Source organism: Limulus polyphemus, unplaced genomic scaffold (genome assembly GCF_000517525.1).
Source record: "Limulus polyphemus unplaced genomic scaffold, Limulus_polyphemus-2.1.2 Scaffold37, whole genome shotgun sequence".
NCBI classification, from domain to species: domain Eukaryota; kingdom Metazoa; phylum Arthropoda; class Merostomata; order Xiphosura; family Limulidae; genus Limulus; species Limulus polyphemus.
The window spans coordinates 1359622-1382129 of NW_013665647.1; the positions used below are offsets into that span (position 1 = coordinate 1359622).

General features: G+C 31.9%; 1 protein-coding gene across 1 annotated transcript in view; it reads right to left on the reverse strand.

The window, feature by feature from the left end:
- The window catches only part of LOC106461216 (potassium voltage-gated channel subfamily H member 8-like), a 132571-nt gene that overhangs the window by 41080 nt on the left and 68983 nt on the right, over window positions 1-22508 (reverse strand). The window contains exons 3-8 of the mRNA XM_022388329.1: window positions 18953-19186; window positions 18267-18404; window positions 16798-16937; window positions 15216-15453; window positions 12759-12919; window positions 3040-3244 (exon numbers count right to left, since the gene is read on the reverse strand). Of these exons, the coding sequence (XP_022244037.1) occupies window positions 3040-3244; window positions 12759-12919; window positions 15216-15453; window positions 16798-16937; window positions 18267-18404; window positions 18953-19186 (1116 nt within the window). The remainder of the gene's footprint in view (window positions 1-3039; window positions 3245-12758; window positions 12920-15215; window positions 15454-16797; window positions 16938-18266; window positions 18405-18952; window positions 19187-22508) is intronic.

Consider the following 22508-nt stretch of genomic DNA (forward strand, 5'->3'; position numbering starts at 1 on the left):
TATACTAAACTTTACACATTATATAGGCTACACTAACGTGACGTTTAGGCGATTTCTTTAACTATTATAGGTGATGTACGTTTTTTGGAGGGTGGTTAATGAAAGTGTTCCAAAACGTGACGCCCCCAGTGGCACAGCGGTGTGTCTGTGGACTTACAACGCTAGAATCCGGGTTTCGATACCCGTGGTGGGCAGAGCACAGATAGCCCATTGTGTAGCTTTGTGCTTAATTACAAACAAACAAACCAAAACGCGACATTAATTTCTTGACGACGTAATATTTATATACATTCATAAATTTTTATCCAATAAAGTAATATGTATATATATATATTATGGCGAAAAGGAAAGCTCATGCTTAGTTTCATAAATATTAGACGTAACAAAAACCCTGATGTAATCAATATTACATTGTTCTTAATTTGCTAATTCTGTTATATTTAAAAAGAGTGAGAGAATTCGTACACGTAGGTGTTTTTGACAAGGACATTCTCGTAACGTAAAATGCCTCGTAAATTCCGCCAACGATTTCCTAACGTCCATATTTAAGAAAACAATCTTTTAAAATGGAACAAAGTAAAATATTATAATTCTCTCTCTATCTATAATGAAGCTATCACCTAACATTCAAAATGGTTACAATGGCAAAAGTATTTTTCTTAACAAACATGTCTGTTGAACAGACGCGGCTATTTAAGGTAAGTTAGGCTTTACTGTTGAAGTTACTTTTATTATTTAACAAACTGCTTAACATTGACTATCATATCATACGATCCAGTGGTACTTTCAGAGCTACAGCTTTCTCGTCAGTAATTCCTTTTTGTTTTTAGCTCAATATAAAACTTTATAATCTTTTAATACAATATCATTTATAAAATATGTTTCTTTAAAACGGACTTTAAGAAGATTGGCTTAAAAACATATTTGTTTTATAGATTCTGCTACTTAACATGAAAGGTGCCTAGTAATAATTTCTCTCCTATTTTTGAACAAATCATAAAAATTTAATTTTCCAGGATGGAACAACTTCTTTAGATTGTTTCTTTTATTTAAGCCGACTTTTTGGTTCTATTGATTCAATATATATAAATATATTCAACTAAGGAATCGTTCTCTCATACATAGCAGCGTGTGAATTCAAGCAGCAGACATCATGGATCTCTTCGTTCCTGACATATCCTAAGGTCTTGCAATTTTCTCGATCAATATTTGCTCCAGTATTCACCCAGTAAACGAGAGTGTTAAATTAACAGTCCGACGTTATAGCCATAAACGGTGATAAGTTGACAGGATTTGGAGCAAAATGTAACGTTTTATTTTCTATCATTAAGTTGAAGATGTGTTACTATCCAGGGGATCCGGCAGGGTTACCATCCTTAGCACTTTCATAGTATTTATTACCTTTCTTTGTTGAGACCAAGCTCAAAAATAAATCACGCTGCTATTCATTAGGAACTCTCAGTGTGTTTTATAACCTCAAGATGTAGTATAACGGAGAAGATACAAACAAATGTGTTTCGTTAATAAACAAGAGTGTTCTATTGATCTCTTGTACAAACAATTTATTAAGTTTGTCCTAACAAATGGATAAATTGATTTTATCTCTTAATATTATTTTCAGAACAAAAGCCAGAAAAATCCGAAAGAGAATAGTAAACAAATAATAACAAAAAATATAAATATCTCAATCTATTCTTAGCAACAGATAAGGAATATACTTTGTATTTTTATGAATGAGTACGATTTGACAGAGATCTTGATTCAACAACCGCCAATAATGGAAATTTATATCTTATTTACTGTGCTCCATAGAAGCAAGTAGTCAGAACCAGAATTAAATCGCTTATATAACTTCTTGGCCTCAAAAAGCGTAACGTGATTTTTGTTATTTTAGTAAATACACTAAAGTGAAAAAGAAAGAGACAAGAAAGTGAACCGACTGCATAATTTTTGAGTAGAGTTTAAGTATAGTTACAATATCTTAACTCAGCCTAGAAGTTGAACAATTTTTTATGTATTTGTTTACAGTTCATAGGGCTATTTTCGAAACTTAAATGAGAGTTCTTATTAATCCCGCTTGGGAACTTGTATCGTTTAAATAAACTCCCAAAACATTATTTGTTTGTTTTGTTTTGTTTAGCACAAGCTTGCACAATTAACTATCTGCTTTTATTATACCGCGGTGAATCGAACCACAAAGTCTAGCTTCGTAAGTCAATAAACCTATCACTGATCCACCAGAAGACATATTATTTGGAAAAATGTTTCATGCTTTCTCTGTGCTCGAGAAAACGTTAAAGAACACTTCTTGTAAAAAATTATTAACGTTAAGAAATATGATTATTAAAGTTAAAACTAAAGTTAACTATAGAAAACAGGAAAATCATAACTATGATAAAGTGTTTTCTTTTACTTCTACACTTTATATACAACATACGGATGTTAGAGTCAAAAACATCTAAAATCGGAGCCCACATTGATGTGAAAACATTTTTATGATATCGATCGAAGGATCAACTCGATATTGATAAATAAGACCTGATACGGAGTGCTTGCTTATTAATTTCTAATGTGCACCAGAACTAACCTAATTATTAATTACTGTAGCTCAGTATCTATGATTTGAAATATTGAGTATTGGCAACCACGGTTGAGTGAATCATAAGTTGAACATCAATTTTCAGTGATTTGTTCAAACATGGTATGGTTTAGATTTTTAACAAATGGCCTCGATCGGAATTTGCAAAGCAGCAAACTTATTATGATCAATAATGACTTTATGAAGTTATTTGTAAGAATGGTAAACCAACTTTTACCTTGCATGTACGAAGACTTTTAAGACATGTGTGATTGACTATATCATTTTATATATCATAGAATTAGGTACACCTTATACGTCATATACTTCTCAACTTGAATGGATATTACAAAAGACACTAAATGTAGATGATTGAGTACGGCATATTCAAACTATTTTGAATATGCCAATTTAAGGCAAATATTGAATTAGAGGTGTCATAATATCAAATTTTATCTCACCTACATCCCATTGGATTGGATTAGCATCTATCTCTTCCAGTGCAATGACGTACCAGACGCAGGCCATCCAATGAGCGACTAGGGAGAACATTAGCATCAACAAAGTAAGAATGATGGCACTATATTGAGAATATCTGTCCATTTTCTGAAGCAGTCGAGCCAGGCGAAGCAGGCGGGTTAGCTTGAGTAAGTGCATCAAAGTGTTCTAGGAGAGTAAGTCAAAAACATTTTTATCAAAGTGTTCTAGGAGAGTAAGTCAAAAACATTTTATCAAAGTGTTCTAGGAGAGTAAGTCAAAAAACATTTTATCAAACTGTTCTAGGAGAGTAACTCAAAAACATGTTATCAAAGTATTCTAGGAGAGTAAGTCAAAAAACATTTTATCAAAATGTTTTAGGAGAGTAACTAAAAAAACATTTTATCAAACTGTTCTAGGAGAGTAAGTCAAAACATTTTATCAAAGTGTTCTAGGAGAGTAAGTCAAAAACATTTTATCAAAGTATTCTAGGAGAGTAAGTCAAAAAACATGTTATCAAAGTGTTCTAGGAGAGTAAGTCAAAAACATTTTATCAAAGTATTCTAGGAGAGTAAGTCAAAAAACATGTTATCAAAGTGTTCTAGGAGAGTAAGTCAAAAACATTTTATCAAAGTGTTCTAGGAGAGTAAGTCAAAAACATTTTATCAAAGTGTTCTAGGAGAGTAAGTCAAAAACATCTTCATCGGTAGGGTTGTGAAAATAATGTTAGATAATAAATTAAAACAGATCAAAATTTCGTTCCTCTATGAACTATGAAACAATTTAGAAACAAATCATCTATTTCATTGTTTATAACAGTATTTTCATACAATATGCAGTTCGAATTATTAACGAACTCTTTCATGTTCTGGAAACGAGATATTAAGAAAAGCGATATAACAGTTGAACAAATACGCAAATATCAGTTACACAGTGTACTATTTTGAGTTGCTACACTCTCTTGGTACTTAAATTGCCACAAAAGAAACGAAAGTTAGTATAAATATAGTAGAGAAACATTCAAATTTATATTGTTATCCTTATTTCCTTTGTAAGGTTTCATTGTGTATTGTCATATCTATCTGGGTTTCTTTGTACATACCATTTATAGGCTTTGATGTTGGGAACTCCTGTTTTGTTTGAATTAAAAATATATATCCCTTAAAATTTAATCAACTACTTAAAAATATCTTTAAGTGTTACATTTTACAGTAAATCAACTTGAATGTTGTTCTGAAGGTAAAAATTAGTGACGAAACCTCGTAAGGTAATGTATACCGAGAGAAGAAGTTTTCTAATTACTTAGTTTTCTACAAAAAATACATAATTCGTAAATGCATGAAATGTTTGTCTGACGTATCTGATTTTGTTCCATTGCTAGTTTTAGATATATTTTGTATGTTTCAACAAAAACTGCTAGTTACAAGTAGAGTGTTAAGTTTTAGGTATATTTTGTATGTTTCAACAAAAACTGCTAGTTACAAGTAGAGTGTTAAGTTTTAGGTATATTTTGTATGTTTCAACAAAAACTGCTAGTTACAAGTAGAGTGTTAAGTTTTAGGTATATTTTGTATGTTTCAATAAAAACTGCTAGTTACAAGTAGAGTGTTAAGTTTTAGGTATATTTTGTATGTTTCAATAAAAACTGCTAGTTACAAGTAGAGTGTTAAGTTTTAGGTATATTTTGTATGTTTCAATAAAAACTGCTAGTTACAAGTAGAGTGTTAAGTTTTAGGTATATTTTGTATGTTTCAACAAAAACTGCTAGTTACAAATAGAGTGTTAATCAGTCTATATTTTCAACAGGTGCTACGTGAAAATATTAGAAATGGTTACATAAATGCCCTTAATTTAATGTATGTAACTTTCTAACCTGTCAATAAGTGAGTCTTGGAAGACACAGTCTTGCATTGTAATTATAGTGTAATTTATATATACTACAATATAACTATGTTGCAATGTAATTATTAAGTAATTTCTATATAATACGTTAGAATGTAATTATTAAGTAATTTCTATATAATACGTTGGAATGTAATTATTAAGTAATTTCTATATAATACGTTGGAATGTAATTATTAAGTAATTTCTATATAATACGTTGGAATGTAATTATTAAGTAATTTCTATATAATACGTTGCAATGTAATTATTAAGTAATTTCTATATAATACGTTGGAATGTAATTATTAAGTAATTTCTATATAATACGTCGCAATGTAATTATTAAGTAATTTCTATATAATACGTTGCAATGTAATTATTAAGTAATTTCTATATACTACCTTGAAATATAAATATTGTGTAATTTCTATATACTACCTTGAAATGTAAATATTGTGTAATTTCTATATACTACCTTGAAATGTAAATATTGTGTAATTTCTATATACTACGTTGTAATGTAATTATTATTTATTCTCTATATACTATCTTGCAATGCAATTATTATGTAATTTCTGTACACTACATACATAGAAAGTTTCAATTTAGTCAAGTGGTAAACGAACTAAAAATTGCTTTAAATATTAATATAATCACGATGAAATTATAGTATTGTTCAACAGAATTATTGAAATTGGTTATACTTATAGTAAAATAAACGATAACGAAACTAATACTCCAATGGAACACAACTAGTCAAATTAATCGGTCAATCATAAAGCCATTTTTAAACTTTAGCACAAACTCAGTGGACAGCGACCTATTTTCCTGACAATAAAGTTTTCAAAAACGATGAAGACGTTTTCATCCTGATGAGGAAGTCCTGATGGAATGGTTTGTGTCAATGTTTAGTTCCACTTTTGAATAACAACATTTTAAACTCAAACAGTACGTATACTACAATTGTTATAATTTTTATCTTACATCGAACATACATCTTCCATCAATACTTTTCACTCTAACTTAGCTCAGGTATCTAACTTTCTTTTTAAATACGGTGTGGACAACTTTACTACATTTTCCAGGATCTATTTGGTTGTTGGTGTTATTTATACATTAAGGAGAAGAGTAGGAAAATCTTTTATACATGGTATACATAGGGTGGAGTTCCTTTCATTGGTTTTAAAAGCATTATCATGTGTTTCCTAGAAAGGAATAGGTTTGATCTGATAGCTTTACATTATAAGAAGTTCTAGGAGAAATGAAACTTTTTGTACTGTATTATATATATATATATATGTATGCTTGCTTTGAAAAAATAAGATATTTATTTTATACAGACTGAAGGTATTGTAGCCCGAAATACACTAAAAGTTTTCCGCTTTCACCAACAAGACCAAAGTTCAGTCATTGGTTATTTACTACTAGTAAAGTACGCTATTTTAACGTGTTTGTTATATTAGATACTGTAATATCATGTTTTCATGAAGTTTGTGACATCATTCATGATGTTGAGGAACACAGAAGTAAATCCGTAACAGAGACGGCTAATATAAGTATTAAAAGACCTTTATTTAAAAATACAATACATGTAACAACTTGTCGAACTGCTTAGGTCATCATCAAGTTAAGCAGGTCGAAACGTTATTACTTGTACCGCGTTCGTAAATAAAAGTTTTTTAATACTCATATCCGTCTCTGCTAAAGAGAAGTTTTGAAATGTTGGCCGAATAACACTAAATGACCATTTATCAATCGTAGAATTAATGTAATAGCAGAAGTTTTTATCAGTTTCGATCAAGGTAATTTACAAGTGCTGTCTGCACTCACGATCAATTATTGTAATTTTAAACATAATTAAACACTTGTTTCCCAGCAGTTTAATTACGTTTTTTTTATATTTCACATTTTGATAAAGAAAAAAAGTCTATATTGGCAGTTGTTGCATTTTTTGAAAAAAACATTCCTAAATGTAATAATATATTTACAGTTGTTACCGTATGGCATAAGAGATAAAACATTAAATATATATATTGAAATGTTTGTCAAATGTGTTTTTTTTTCGAATAAATTACATTTAAGGAACTTATAGAATTAAAAAAAACGAACCAACGCAACAAAACTCGTTGATTTTAGTGACAAAATACACAATTAGTTACCTACATTGTGTTCACCTAGGGAATAGAGCCAACTGGAGACACAGCAAAGTGGTTAAACGTCTTGCATTCAAGGGATTACACTTCTCCAGTTTCGGGTTCTATTCCACGATATTATGATCAGTGGATCACACTTTTACATTTTGGGGTTCTACTCCATAATATTATACTTCTCTTATCATACTTCTCCAGTTTCGGGTTCTATTCCACGATATTATGATCAGTGGATCACACTTTTACATTTTGGGGTTCTACTCCACAATATTATACTTCTCTTATCATACTTCTCCAGTTTCGGGTTCTATTCCACGATATTATGATCAGTGGATCACACTTTTACATTTTGGGATTCTACTCCACAATATTATACTTCTCTTATCATACTTCTCCAGTTTGGATTTCTACTCCCCAATATTATGATTATAGATCATACTTCTCCAACTCGTAGTTCTACTCATAATATTATGGTCAATGGATCACATTTCTCCAGCTTAGGGTTCTACTCCATAATACCATGATGTATACGAAGTATTAGAGATAAATATCAAGAAGTGCTGATCTTAATGGCAAATCAAAATTATCTGATACAACTTAAAATACAAGAACCTCAAGAATGTTTGATATCATTATATTCAACTCACATCTAGAAATTAATCCACAAACAAGAATTTAGATGTTTACAACTTGTTAACCTAATATCCCGTGTAATAGTTCGTCAGTGCTAAGGGTTGTATTGTAACTATGAGAAAGTGAATGTGGACATTCTGGTTTTACGCTTGTTAAACTCCTCTTCTGCGTGAATTTGGATGGGATAAAATGAAGCTGGCTTGAAAGACATTTTGTAAGAATACATATTAAACTAATGAAAATACTTATGAAAGGGTTCTGCCCCAGATACTTGTAAACTTTCCATGGTAATTGCAAATTGATATTGAATATTATTAACAAATACAATATAAGTTGTGAACAGTGCTTAATAAAGTTAGAATCACAATACTCCTTATTGTAAAATTCTAAACTCCTTAGTTGCATCTTGCGAAGGATCTTTATGAAAACAGTTTTTGTTTCGTTTTAAAAAATTATTAAAACTTATTTCCCGATAACCATGATATATATTCTTCAAGAATGCGAGTTAGTGTTATATTTTAATCATTTTCAGTAACAAAAGAAAAAGTCACCCAAGAAAGACCTTAAGCGATTTAGATTTATCTTTTAGTTACGATGACAGAAGACAAAATGGACATTTTATTAATTAGAGAAATTACTCTCAGTAAATAAAAGAAATGATGAACAGAATCTCCGCCAAGACCGGTCAACTCACATTTAACATGGGATGAAATGTTGATTATTTCAAATTTTTTAAAATAGGGCCTTACAATGAGAATCAGTTGCAACTAGATTTATAATTTTATCATTGTCGTTGACACAATAAGACAACATGTGGCATATTGGTAAGTAAAACAAAATACGCGGTCTAGCTGACTAATGAATGAATATTTGCTGTAAAATTTTTTATCAATGCTATAGGTGTAGCTGCCAGTTTGGCCTGCAATTTTGATTTCATTCCTTTAAGCACACTTAATTATTTTTGAAACCAGCGCTGACTTCCCTTCAAAAAACCCTAATTTGGGCCTAACCATCAGTAAATATGTCTATCAACAACAGACGATTAGGGTTAGGTCTACAGTTACAAGACCGGTAACCTACTTCCACAAGAAAAGTCCACATTTACTTCTGATTATTTTCTCTCTCTGGTCTCTTGACAACACTTTAAAACAACAGGCCTCAACAGAATTCAACGTTTACGCTTGGTCGTCGGGCGTGACGCGACAATCAAGACGAAAAAGAAGACTACGGGTCTTCGAGTGACTTAAACAAAACATCTACTTCTTCCCACTTAGGTGAGTATAGTGTGGGTAGCACAAGTGCTATTAACAGGGGTTCTATTTTAGACCTAGATAATTTAATTAGTCGAGCTAAATCACAGCTAGGTAAGGTAACAAAAAAAAAGAAAAAGGGTTATGTGTTCCGTAGAAAGCCAAAGCTCAGTCGAAACTGTTTTAAGTGATGAAGATCGATCACTGAAACTGTAAAATCAAATGAACAAGTAATTGAAAATGAAACCACATTAACATTGGACACTAACACTAAACAACAGGATGAAGAAAGATTCATTCTTGTACAAAGGAAAACAAAAAAGAACAACACAAATACTACACAAACCAAACAGGAACCATCGAAGCATGCCATTATAATTGAAGTAATACTCGGTTCATACAAAGAACCACAATTAGCTACAGAAATAAGGAAACACAAACCACAAGCAAACATAACTACTATCAAGTGTTTAGCTAAGGGCGGAGTCCTCGTAAAAGGAACAGAAACCAAGGACTTAAACGTTCTACTAGTTGAATGGCCGAAAGCTTCCTTCAGACATGGTAAAATAATAACACACATACCGGATATGAAACTCAACACACAGTCTTTTATAATCAGAGAAATACACAATTCCATTAACACTGACGACATTAAAGATGAACTCACAAAAATCGAAGGAATAATTTCAAGTAGAACACAACAACTAACGCACATTGTCAAAGTTTATACAGACAACACACACACAACGTAACTAAGGAACTGATAACTAACGGTATCAGACTCTGGTACCACAAGTTTGAAGTCGAAGAAACAAAAAACCGGCCCTGGTTGTTGCATAATGCTTCAACTGCCAACGCTACGGTCACGTAACAGCAGCATGCAAGTCATTACCACCATGTGTTGGATGTGAAGGTAACCACCTCACAAGTAACTAACTGTACAAAGGAAAATAGTACGCCCTTGTGCTGTAATTGTAACCAACACCACACGGCCAACTATAAAGGTTGCCTAAAATATAAAGAAATTAAAACAAGAATTTTCAACATAAATAATAACACTACGCAGCAAACCACATTAAGAACACAGCCACAACAACAGTTCATCATCAAAATTTTTAGGCCTAATATATGATTCAAAATTAACTTAGAGAAAACATATATCCGAAATTACGAAAAAAATGTGGCAACGAGCAAAATATCTCAAAAGACTAACAGCAAAAACACAGGAGCATCCACAGAAAATATTATTAAAATCTATAAACAATATATCAGACTAGTAACAGAATATGCATGCTCTGCATGATTAAACGTATCAAAAACAAATCTTAAGAAATTGCAAATAATACAAAATTCAATACTTACCACAGGTTTCAGAGAACCACAAACTCAACATTTCTACATAATTATGCAAACCTATCTCCACTGAAAGACGACTGATAGATTGCTCGTTCCACTACTTTAATAAAATCTATATAAAAATGATCTGTTAATTGAAATAGATGGCTATATCATACATGATGTTGACAGGGCCTAATTTATCATTGTATTGCGTCCGTGGTTTATCATATCGTTATATATATACCATATCACATATATATGTAAAACAGCATACGTTATCCCAGCTGTTCAAACGTATCAAAAATCTAGACCATGTTATTAAGTATTGATGATAGGCTAAACTACGTACATTTCTACCTGCTAGGACTAAGACTAGAAGTTACAATAAGACATATACCTTCGAATTAAGAATATATTACTATTCTCACTTCCTTTTATAATGTTATAAAGTAGATGTTTCCATGTCAAGTCAGGTAACATACGTAAAAAAAAGGTTTAAAGTGATTTAAAGTGTCCTACCACCATACTCACGCTTTGCGCAGTAAAACACTGAGTCTCTGTGTTTAATAAAACACAGGTCAGTGACACAATATAATAAAAGTACAATGTTAATATTTTATGTGTTTAATAACAAAAGCATTAGTCGATAATGAATGATTTCTAGTAAAGGAAAGACAGTACCTAATACGATTAATTCTACATGTCACCATATTATGCAGATTAATTCTGTTGAAGAATAACTTGATTATTCTGTGAACTTCAGAACTGTATAAATAAATGAGCTAGATTAATGAGATTACAGCAGCTCCGAAAGACTTTCGTTAATTAGAAACCGTATTGACCGCACAGTTCACCTTTTACTGTTAAAAACGTGGGATTTATGTTAATTCTCATTTATGGAGAATAGATTTAATCTGAATTCATTCAAAACTATTCAAGCAATAAATAAGGCTTCTTATCTTACGAACAGTTTCAATAATTTGTTTATATATGTTACTAATCATTTTTGACAACAAAATCTCTGAAAAAAAATCTTTATTTTTTTACATTATCTTGCTAAGCAACTCAACCTAATACTGCTTATTTACCTTTTTATCACATCCGTGGCAAATGTCAAACATGTACATTGATTTCTTCGCTTGTTCCTGCTCTCATACGACTAGCAAGACTTGTTTTTACTTTCTCTCGCTTCTAAAGTTTGCATCTTGACTATACTATGTTTGATAGTATTTTCTAAATATTCAGAGTCGTATTGAGTAAGTGGTTCCTCAACCATTATTTTATGCTGAATTAATCAGTACTAATACATCGTAGTTAAAGATTCTGTTGTATTACAAACCGTAACATTGTATTGAGCAAGTACGTCAATAAAAATGAAACTTTAGTCAATATTATTTGAAAACAGCGCTACTGAACACATTTGTTGAAACATAGAACACGTATCACTAAATATAAAATCAATATTTACTATACTTTAAAGAAAACAAATTATCATACTTTGAAAATTTAAATAATAAACATATTTTTAAACTCAGGAATTTAATATTAAATCTTAATTGAAATAAACGGTGTTCAAGGTTCTGATTTGGCTTTTGTTAAATACACAAATTGTTGTAATGCTGGAGTTATTAGTAATACAGTTTCAGAAAAAGACATTCGAGTTATTTCTTATGTTAAGATCTGATAGCTAACGTAAGGATGTTATATGTTCCATCATCAATATCCTTTATTCCTTTAAGATGCAACTTGGCACATATAAAATATATCGTTAAACTTATGTGTTCACCTCGAATATTTATGCAAAGTTCCACAAGAGTTAAATGCGCTAGTCGTTCCTAGTCTTAAGCTGATAAACCAGTGGGAAGACAACCAGTCATCAGCATCAATAGAAAACGCTTGGGCAACCCTAACTGAATAGTCAAAGTTTACCTTCACTCTTATAACGCACGCACGGCTCCAAAGTGCGAAATGCGATTTTGCGGTAACGGGACGCGAGCCATGAATCCTACAATTTACAGTCCAACATGCAATTGCTAAGCCATATCCGGCCAACGTAAAGATACCTCACATTTCGTTGCGTAGACTTTTACTGCAGCCATCCAACACTTTCAAACTATCTACCGTTCATTCTGTGAAAGTATATACAATGTAAACATAACTTATAAAAAGATAAACATTGTTTTGACTATATATGTACAAGTTTCTGTTCTTAAAGAAGCAAAAGAGATCATAAGTTATTGGGCAGTTAGTGTATCTTTACTTTTACCTAAAGAGAGGTTTTTAGTTCGTTTTCCTTCAATAACGTGTACTTTTTAATAAAAATAAATGTTATGACGAACCTTTTGAACGAATCTAACCTAACTAAATATCGTTATTTTTTTATATAAAAAAACATTCTGTGATGAATTTTCTTTAGATGGAGATTTCTTTGCTTCATTAAGTGCTTACCCTACTGTACAGATTTGCAGCATACAACAGGTCAAACGGTAAAGCAGCCAAGAGGTCAACAATGAACCAGCTTCGGGCGTAATGTACAGCAATAGATTTCGGCTTTGCTACCACTTCTCCTTTCCTGCTGACAAATGTTGTACGAAAGTTGATAGCGATATCTGTTTAAAGAAATCAGAGAAATGAAACATTGCTTAAACAAACAACCATCTAGACGTCTTTAATTTGTGGAATTGCATAAAAAAATAGTTCATGAGAAAAACTGAATAACTCACGCATAAGATAACCAGCAAAATATGCGGTTAATAACCGAAAACTACAGAGTGATAGAATTAACCAGAACACTTTTATGATATAATAAAACTCGTAATAATGATTAGCTAAATAAATAGAACAAAGCTAGCATGAAATAAAAGCACATATCCTAATTGGTGCTTACAAGCACTTTCAATATAAAAAAATATTATTTGCTCACAAAAGTGTCTTCATAATAACAGTGGTTCTTTTAGTATTTGATGATTTACAAGATTCAAAATAAACAAATAAAATCAACAATATTTACAGTAGTTATAAAATCATGTTCTTAGAAACGACGTACGCTGATAAATAGGAATAAAACATACCAAACTTCAGGTAACCTCTATAATAACAACAACACTAATAAAATTATTATACCATTATTAATTCAACAGAAAATTTTGCCAATTGTTTGGATTCTTACCGATCTTCGCAGACACTCTGAGGGTCACGGGTTCGAATCTCCATATCATCGAACATGCTCGCCCTTTCAACCGTGGGGACATTATAAAGTGACGGTCCATCCAAATATTCGTTGGTAAAAGAGTAGTTCAAGAGTTGGTGGTGGGTAGTGTTGACTAGCTAGCTATCTCTGCTAAATAAGGGACGGCTAGCGCAGATAGCCCTCTTGTAGTTTTGCGCGAAATTCATATTAAACTTCATTCGTATTTCTTTTTGTATTTTAAATAAGGTAAACGTAAGTATCCTATCAATTGGTGCACAGAAAGTTAGTTTGGTCTATCAACTGGTGCACAGAAAGCTAGTTTGGTGAACAATTTTGACTCTCGTCTTCACGAAATAATTATGAGTACGGCATAAATAGAACTATTTATTAGAATCATAAAAATGAACAATAACAACCATAACATTTTTTTCTCTCTCTCTTCATAATAAATGAGACGACTTATAAAAGAAAAGTTCGTCTTCTTAAACATTATCCTTTAGAAAACAAAACCTTCGATTTTTAACCTTGAGCAAAATTAGCCCAGTGAAATAATCTCTTCTTTAAACAGTGTACTTTCATTAATGCATTGTTCATTTGTGAACTGTTATAACCCTTAACACTATCAATCTTATAAAACATTTGAGACTTTTAAAGAATAATAATTAGCATACTTCTCATTAATAATAAAATACATTACATTTGCTCTCATGTATGTGATATGAACATATAATGTATATGGTGTAATGCACTCTAATGTAAATTATTCGCTTGTTGTACATAATTTTGAGGGGGTGGTAAGTGGTGTAGTCTCGAGTGATCTTAATTACAATGAACGCCATACTTAGAACAAGCAAACACTTCAATCATAAAATCATTTTTATTATATATATTTCTCTCTCTTTTATAAGTTTTCCCATATTTTGTAGGTATAGCGAAGCAAAAAGTAGACATGAAGCCGACTTGCATATGTTATAGGGAACTAAAGTATGGTAACCTCAGTTTCAAAATTTTGCCTTCCCAGTTTTATATACTGATAAGTCGCTTACGTTCTTTACTAGTCTTGCAATTTAAAATGTTCAAGTTAGGTTCGTAGAACACGGTTCATAAGCACCACATGTTTGTTTGAAGCTAAACATAAAGTTACACAACGGGCTATCTATGCTCTGTCACCACGGGTATCGAAACCCTATTTCAAGCATTGTAAGTCCACAGATATTCTGCTGTGCCACTGTGGGTTTATTTTCGTGAATTTGTTTTCAAACTTTGTTTTATAGTCTTCCAGATCTCATATAAATAAGTAATTTTTAAACACAAGTTTATTGCACAATAAAATTGAATAAATGTCATTATTGACGAGTTCCAATTCATGCATTAGGCTTAACAATTATTCTTATTTTTACTCTTTAACAGCTGAAGTCTGATTATTCTAGTGCTCTAGCAATTTAAAAAAAAAAATCGGTTGTATCAAATCTCAAATTTATTCTCCGAAGCTACAGGAAATTATTGGATAGGTATACAATAAATTTCGTGATGAAAACATATAGAATAAATGTGAACGAAGCGTGAAACGCTTTATAATTTGCATTTTTACAATATTTTGTAAACCAGCGAATTATCGAAAACCTTTTTAGGTTATAGTAGGTATAATGAAAGATGATAGCGTGTTTTTGGGCCTTATCCTGATTTGAGGATATCAAATGGTTCTTTGTACTTACCTATAATGAAAAAAGCCTCAACAATCACGTCGCATATGATTGTCTTGTTCCTAGATGGACTTTCATTGTTGTCCCGAAACGCAGCACTGTAGGGCACAACGATGGCAACATAAAAAGTGGCAACAAGGACTAGCCAATCCCAGCATGTCTTAAAAGCACCATAATGGGAAACAATGAATTTGGAATTTTTTACGGCTGCAGTTTTGTATTCTGGAAGGGAAGTTGAATGAAGGAGGTTCTAGAAACAAGATAGTTTATAGGATCAAAATTAAGATGAATTACACTTCAAACACAATCAAACTTCATACTTTAACGACTGGATTTCAGAAACGTTCTACAATACAGTTGTGGTCGATTATATCAGAGAAACATAAGAATCAGAAATATACTCATGAGTTTGTAGTAAATATTCTATATCACTAATGTTTATACACTTTGTAAATATGTTACATAGGATATCCTGTGTAATGTAACCCGTTCTCAATGAAACTATGGCCTTCAAATTTAGAAACATTAACATAAAATTTGTCGAGCTTCAAATACTTGCATTAAGCCTATTTTTATATTTCAGGTATCAAGTTTGGTGAAATATAATGCAATTTTCACCTAATTTAAAATATGATGACATTCTTTTATCGTTTGGATAAGGTATTTTTAATGTTTATAAAATACTAAATGTCTTCAACAATTCTCATAACCCAATATTCCATTAGAAAAGTTAAGTTTAAGTTTTTATTTTACCAAAATAATTGAATTTCTAACTGCAGTGTAGATCTATGCGCTTAGATGCAATTAAAGAAATTTTTAAACGTAACTTCGTTAATTTTCAATTTATTTTACTAAGAGAAAATGTTTGTTAATTATATTCATATACAAATAAAATATACTGGTTAGCGCATATACTTTTAATTGTTGTTCATATTTCGAGTCAAACATTTGGAATAATGAAATTAGATAGGAGTCCGAAGATGGGCATTCACACATTATGCTAAACACGGAGGCTTAAACAGCAGAAGAAAGACAGCTAAGTGCACAGAACGAGGCATAAGGAAAGATACAACTTAGTGAACATCTATATGTAACCAAGAAGAAATATAACCAGAAAGATATGTAGAGAGGTTATAGATTGACGAAAAATAATACAACCAGATAGATATACGGGTCTTTCATATAGATACGTTGATAAACAGAGAATGGTTGGTCACATGTTTAACAAATAACAGCTTCGTAACTGCGAAGTAGAAAACAGGTTCCATTTTTTTCTAGAAACTCATGTAACAAATTATTTGAAGACGATAAAGAGAAATATAAAGGTAAACGTAAATGTAAATAAATATCTATAAAACTTTATTACAAGGCTGGTCAGTGACCAAAAAATTTTACAAACCAACTTTTCTCCAAAATGTTCATGTTTAAATGTCAACAAAAACAATTTTCTATTGCTATGCTATCCACCTGAATTTTTGGATGGTTGTACAGACAGCAGATTGGTTTAAAAAACTTGAATTTGCAGTGTTCTATGTCAATGAACTCGTTGACTTTAAGTTAAAGAGTGTTCTGGTAGAATAGAACCTAAAATTACATTGTTCAACTTGAGCTTGGATTTCATCTTGTCTTGACGGTAATGGCCAGATAATTGGTAAAGCACAGCACGACTTCTACGACGTTGGTAGTTGTTAGTGGGTAAGCATCCCTCAGGGTCGAGGTTACCGTTGGCATCTTCTATATAAGAAACAAGTGTAAGACAAATTATGCAAAGAGAGGTAACAAAAATAAATAAACAAAACCGTCTAATGACTGAAGCTCAAACCCATCCTCACTACTTACTCCCCCGTCACCACCCGCAAAGGACTTTCTTGAAGTTATGTAAACTTTGCTGATGAGTTTAACTACTAAATAATAAGTTATACGACATAAACACGAGTTTTATAAATGTCAAGGGAAGTTAATTCCTGCGTCGTAGGTGTTGAAAGTTTCAAGCAACCTTGCAAAACAACCCTCAATTTCGAAACTCATTGTTATATATATCATATAAACGTTTTTCTTATGTCATGGAAAATTTTCAGACATAATTTGGCTTGGCTTGTTTCTCATAAAAGACATTGAATCTATCTGCAATTTAACATAATACAAATAAAAAGTTTTTAAATGAACGTTCTTCTATGAACATTAAGTTTAATAAGATGTTCTCATATCTCAAGAAACCTTAATAAACTGACGATAGACCAAATGAAATGTTTTTCAATCTTTTGAAACCAAAATGGTTGAACATTAAACTAAACAAAATGGTAGTGCCTAGTGAAATCTTAATAGAAGAGCATAAAATTAAATAAGGTTAGGTTTGAAGTTAAGCACAAAGCCACGGCTATCCGTGCTCTGCCTACCACGAGTATCGAAACCCAATTTCAAGCGTTGTAAGTCCGCAGACATACCGCTGTGCCACTGGGAGTGGGGGGATTAAATAAAAAGAGCTTATGTCGAAAGGAAGCTTAATAGATGAACGTTTTCGTATCGATAAAAGCTAATTAAGTGAGCATTGGGTTAAATAAAGCGTTCTTGCGCCTGATTAACCCTTAATGGACAAATATTATATCGAAGAAAATGTTCATCTTTTTATAACCATAGATCGTATCTCCTGTTTACAAAAATGACCTTTTCAATCATCAAGTTATTAAAAGATAATTAAAACTACCCCCCCCCCAAAAAAAAACAAAACTATTTTCAATTAAATATTTTTACGTGTGAATTTTTATTATTGATTAGTTAAGTATGGACCAAAAAATTAAAACATTTTTTAAAAATAAATATCTAGAGGAATGTCCTTTGTGATGTGTGTGTGTGTGTGTATTTTAAGTTAAATAAATTATTATGATGCTTCATTACTTGATTTAGTGACGGCTAATCCCTGACGTTAACAATCGCTTGTAGTGAAAACTTGTAATCTGCTTGAGTTGCAAAAGCTATTGATTGATAAAAACAACAAAATTTAAAACACGACCGAGCCTACATAAAATGTCAAGAAAATACAATTAGCACTCTAGCCTAACTTACCACTGTCGTACGTGTCCTTCATTTCCATTTCAGCTATCTTGGTCTTCGTAATATCCTTATGAGAAGCAAGAAATAAAACCACTTCGTGCTTCTCGTTTTTAATGGGAACAATGTCCAAAAGACACCAGAAAGGACTGCCTACAGAAACATTTCGAGACAAAATGAAAAATGTCAGATTAGAGACATATACGTTTTATTCGGTTATTGCATAAAATAATGTTTTAACCATTCAAGCAATCGAATTAAAAGATTAAGTAACATGAAAATGTTAGCTTAGAAATTTTCGAAAATATAAGAAATATTGTCTTATTCTATAATTGTTTGATGAAATTCAAATACACAATCAGATAATGAAATTTAAGCTGGAAACATCAGTAGCAATTTACTAGCTTTACTTAAAACGAAAAAAAATGTGTTTTTATTTCTAGGCGGTTATGTAGAACTAACTACCAAAACGTTAGATTATTAATTTGTTTATTTGCTTTAAAAAAAAAAAATCAAAGGGCTGTGTCCACCGACAGTACAAACATTGAATATTATAAGCCCTCAAGCTCAAAGCTAAAACACCGGCGAACATTAAAGTTTGCATAAAACTCGGATACATTCTAGTTTTTTTTTATAGTTATTGGTAGTTCATTATAAATAAGAAAAATAATACAATAATTTAAATAAGAAGAGAACCCCACCATTTCTCTTATAGAACACCACTTCCAGTTTCAGCTCCGTTTTGTTACTCAGCGCCCATTCAATTTGTTCTTTGTCTTCATTAGTTGTCTCAGGACCGAACAAGAAAATGCAAGCACAGCTTTTCTGCATGATCTGGGCCCTAGAGAAACCAGTCAGTTCACAGAATCCATCAGAGCAGTACACAATCGGATAAGCTGAAGGAACTTGTGCATTTCCCAACACAAAATTGCTATCTGTAAAATATATAAATATATATATATATATATAGAAAATTAATACTTAAACAGCCAAGCAAAATAAAATCAAAAGGAAGGACTACGTTAAAAACAGTAAATCCAAACATGTGATAAATGACATTTAAATCAACAAAAATTTAAATTAAAGACACCGCGTAAATTAAAACGATTCCCAGGATATAGGCTATTATGTGCGATATAAAATGTGCCCTGGGTATAGGAGGGTATATAGTATATCCTACAATCTAGCCAGTAGCCTGAGGATCCTTTTAATTTATGCAGCATCTATAATTTAATTTTTGTTTGGGCTTGTTTTTCTTTATTTAAATGTTATTTATACATACATATATATATATAGGTAAAGCTGTGTATAACAAACTACGAAGGAGGAAAATTGTATCGCTTTTTAAAGCGAAGATAATGACGGTAAATGATCCTCAAAAAGTAATTCGGAAACTAATTATTATTTTTGTAATAAGCTTTAACCTAATTATCGTGGTAGCTTTGTTTGTTTGTTTGTAATTAAGCATACAGCTACACAATGGGCTGTCTGTGCTCTGCCCACTACGGTCATCAAAACCCGATTTTTAACGTTGTAAGTCTGTCAGTGATACGTCTGTGCCACTAAAGGGGGGGGGGGGCTTGTGGTATAAGTACATATATGGAGTTCTAATTCGAAACATGCTAAATTCGGACAATGCCATATGTCAGTTCAACCTTGGGTGTTTATTTTTGTAGTGTGATTCGGTTAGTGAAGCTATCTACTGTTTAGTCGGATAGTTGAATTGTTTTATGTATGTAGAATTTCTCTACAACTCTCACATGGAGCAGAGTTATTTCATAATTCTTAAGCTCCAATTTTATTATTGTAAACTGCAGAACGAATGTGTAAAGTAAGAGTGGTTTTCATCAGATTCGTTTCCATCTTACAAGAAACCTCCTTTGAGTCTTTTCTTTGTTATTTGAGTCTTCTCCGATGTGATGATGTATGAACCTTCTTCATTCAGTCAATCACTTAGTTTTCAGTTTATTACGAAGTCATGTTTGTTTTCCTTGTATGATATTCAAAACAGTTTTATTCATTAATATTATTCTTAATTTTATATTTATCAGTGCAATAGTTCTGACTTCAGCTTTTATCCTGAAAGAAAAATAAAGCTTTTATATTTGCTTCAACTTCACAACGAGTCTTTAATCTTACCTACAACAAATCCTTTCACCTGTTCTTCCACACACAAAATCCGCGAATCTCTGATTACTGCGAAGGTCAGTTGACTGTGTAATATTTTTATCTTTGGATTTTTGTTTGTTTCTTGAATTTTATATAAACACGAGGCCTTTCTGCTCTAACTTTTGAAGTGATAGAAGTAGTTATTTGGACACTTGCAAGACACACTGTTAGTGGGCGCCACATACGTGCAGACCACGAGGATAGAGGGAAGGGGTACAGATGGTCTTCACCTTAACTTTTTTTGTATTTTCACCCTGGCCTCAGTTTTCGTTCTCCCACTCTTGTCTTCCTCTTCTAAGTTACCCCAATCATCTCCTATTTATACTTCTAATAGTTCTTCTACTCCTTCCTGTTCAAATTCTACATTTCTCCCTATCTCAGAAGCTACCAACGTCCCATGCAATAATACCTCTATCACTCAATTCTTCCAAATTCGTCTTTAGGTTCTGCTAGAGGACTAAACACAAATCACACTTCCCCCAAAACATCACATTCAACAAATCGCAACATAAATTCTTCTTATGCTTCTGTTGTTCGTTCTTGTTTACCCACAAATACTTCCATTTCCTTATCTCCAAAACCACACCAAATCAATATTAGTGTAAGCAATGCATGTGCCACACAACAATCTTTGCCAGTCGATCAGTCTCTTGTAGAATTACCTTCATTAGAACACAATAGTCCTTCATCTGTTAGCATCAACTCTCACAATAACCTGCAATGCACTGTTTATACTTTGTCAATGTGTAATACAAGCTCTGAAAAAGACAGCTACCCCCTCTTCTTTCCCTTAAGCTTCCCCACTCTCTATCTCACGATTACAACGACGTCCTCATACGTACGACGTTAACACTCAACGTGAACCAAACGGCGAACCACTCAACTACAGCAGAAAACAACTATTTCAAAAACTTAGAAACTCACTGAGAAATACACGAAACATTGTCAACATGTCAAGTCGCTAGTGCATAACATAAAATACCGAAACATACCTCAATCTCTCGCATTAAATCATGTATTCACAATAGGAGCACGTGATTAGAACTTCTGCAACAAGTGGCAACAGATCCTGTAAAACACCTCCTTATATCTCATGAATATCACTAAAACATTCTGTCGATATTCTAGATAAAGAAATTTCCCACTATTACCACCTGTACAACCCTTCGATGTAAGAAAAAGAACTACAAAAATTCACAAAGAGAACTGATACATTCCTTTTTCAATAGAATAACAAAAATCAGCTTCCTACTAATAATACCAATTCAAAAAGTGCTTCTAGCAACACTCTTTCGAACCCTCTTTTTTATCACAAAAAAACAACCATAGCATCAAACAATCTCCAGAATCTATAAAAATTCCTTTATCTCACAATTAACAGCCTAAAAATACTTTTAAAAACACTTCATCCTCTAATACACATTCTCACACTAACAAATCTGTTGAAAACAACAGTGACCTCATAAAAGGTACAGATAACGATGAACATTTACCACCTATCTCTAACATTGTTAATCTTTCAGATATAACTCTTGCTGAAGCAGAACTCAGTCTTCTTAGTAAAGGTCTCAACTTCTGCCCAAACAACAGCTATATTAATGAGCCCAAAGTCTTTCTGAACTGCATGAATTCTCCAGGAAACAGAGACTTCGAGAAGTTTTTCACAACAAACCCCACTCTACTGAAAATCAACATACACTGAACTTTAAAGAAAAGTCTATATGGACATCTCCACCAAACAGAGAACCACATTTAGAGAGTTATATTAAAGTAGTAAAAACTGATACAATACAGACCTTAAAATCTTCCAAGCAATGTCTTAATAATATTAACCAAAATGAAAGTACTGTTTTAAACAATCTTAAATTAAACAACAATATCATAATAAGGCCAGCAGACAAGGGTGGAGCTATTGTTATTCTTAACAAAGATCACTGTATCACGGAAATCAACCAGGAACCAGAGGACACTAATTTCTACAAAAAGATTCTCACATGATCCTACAACTCAGTTTATTAAGACCATAGCTGATAAACTTAACATCTCTAAAACAACAAAATTAACAAAAATACTTTTCAGTATTTGATA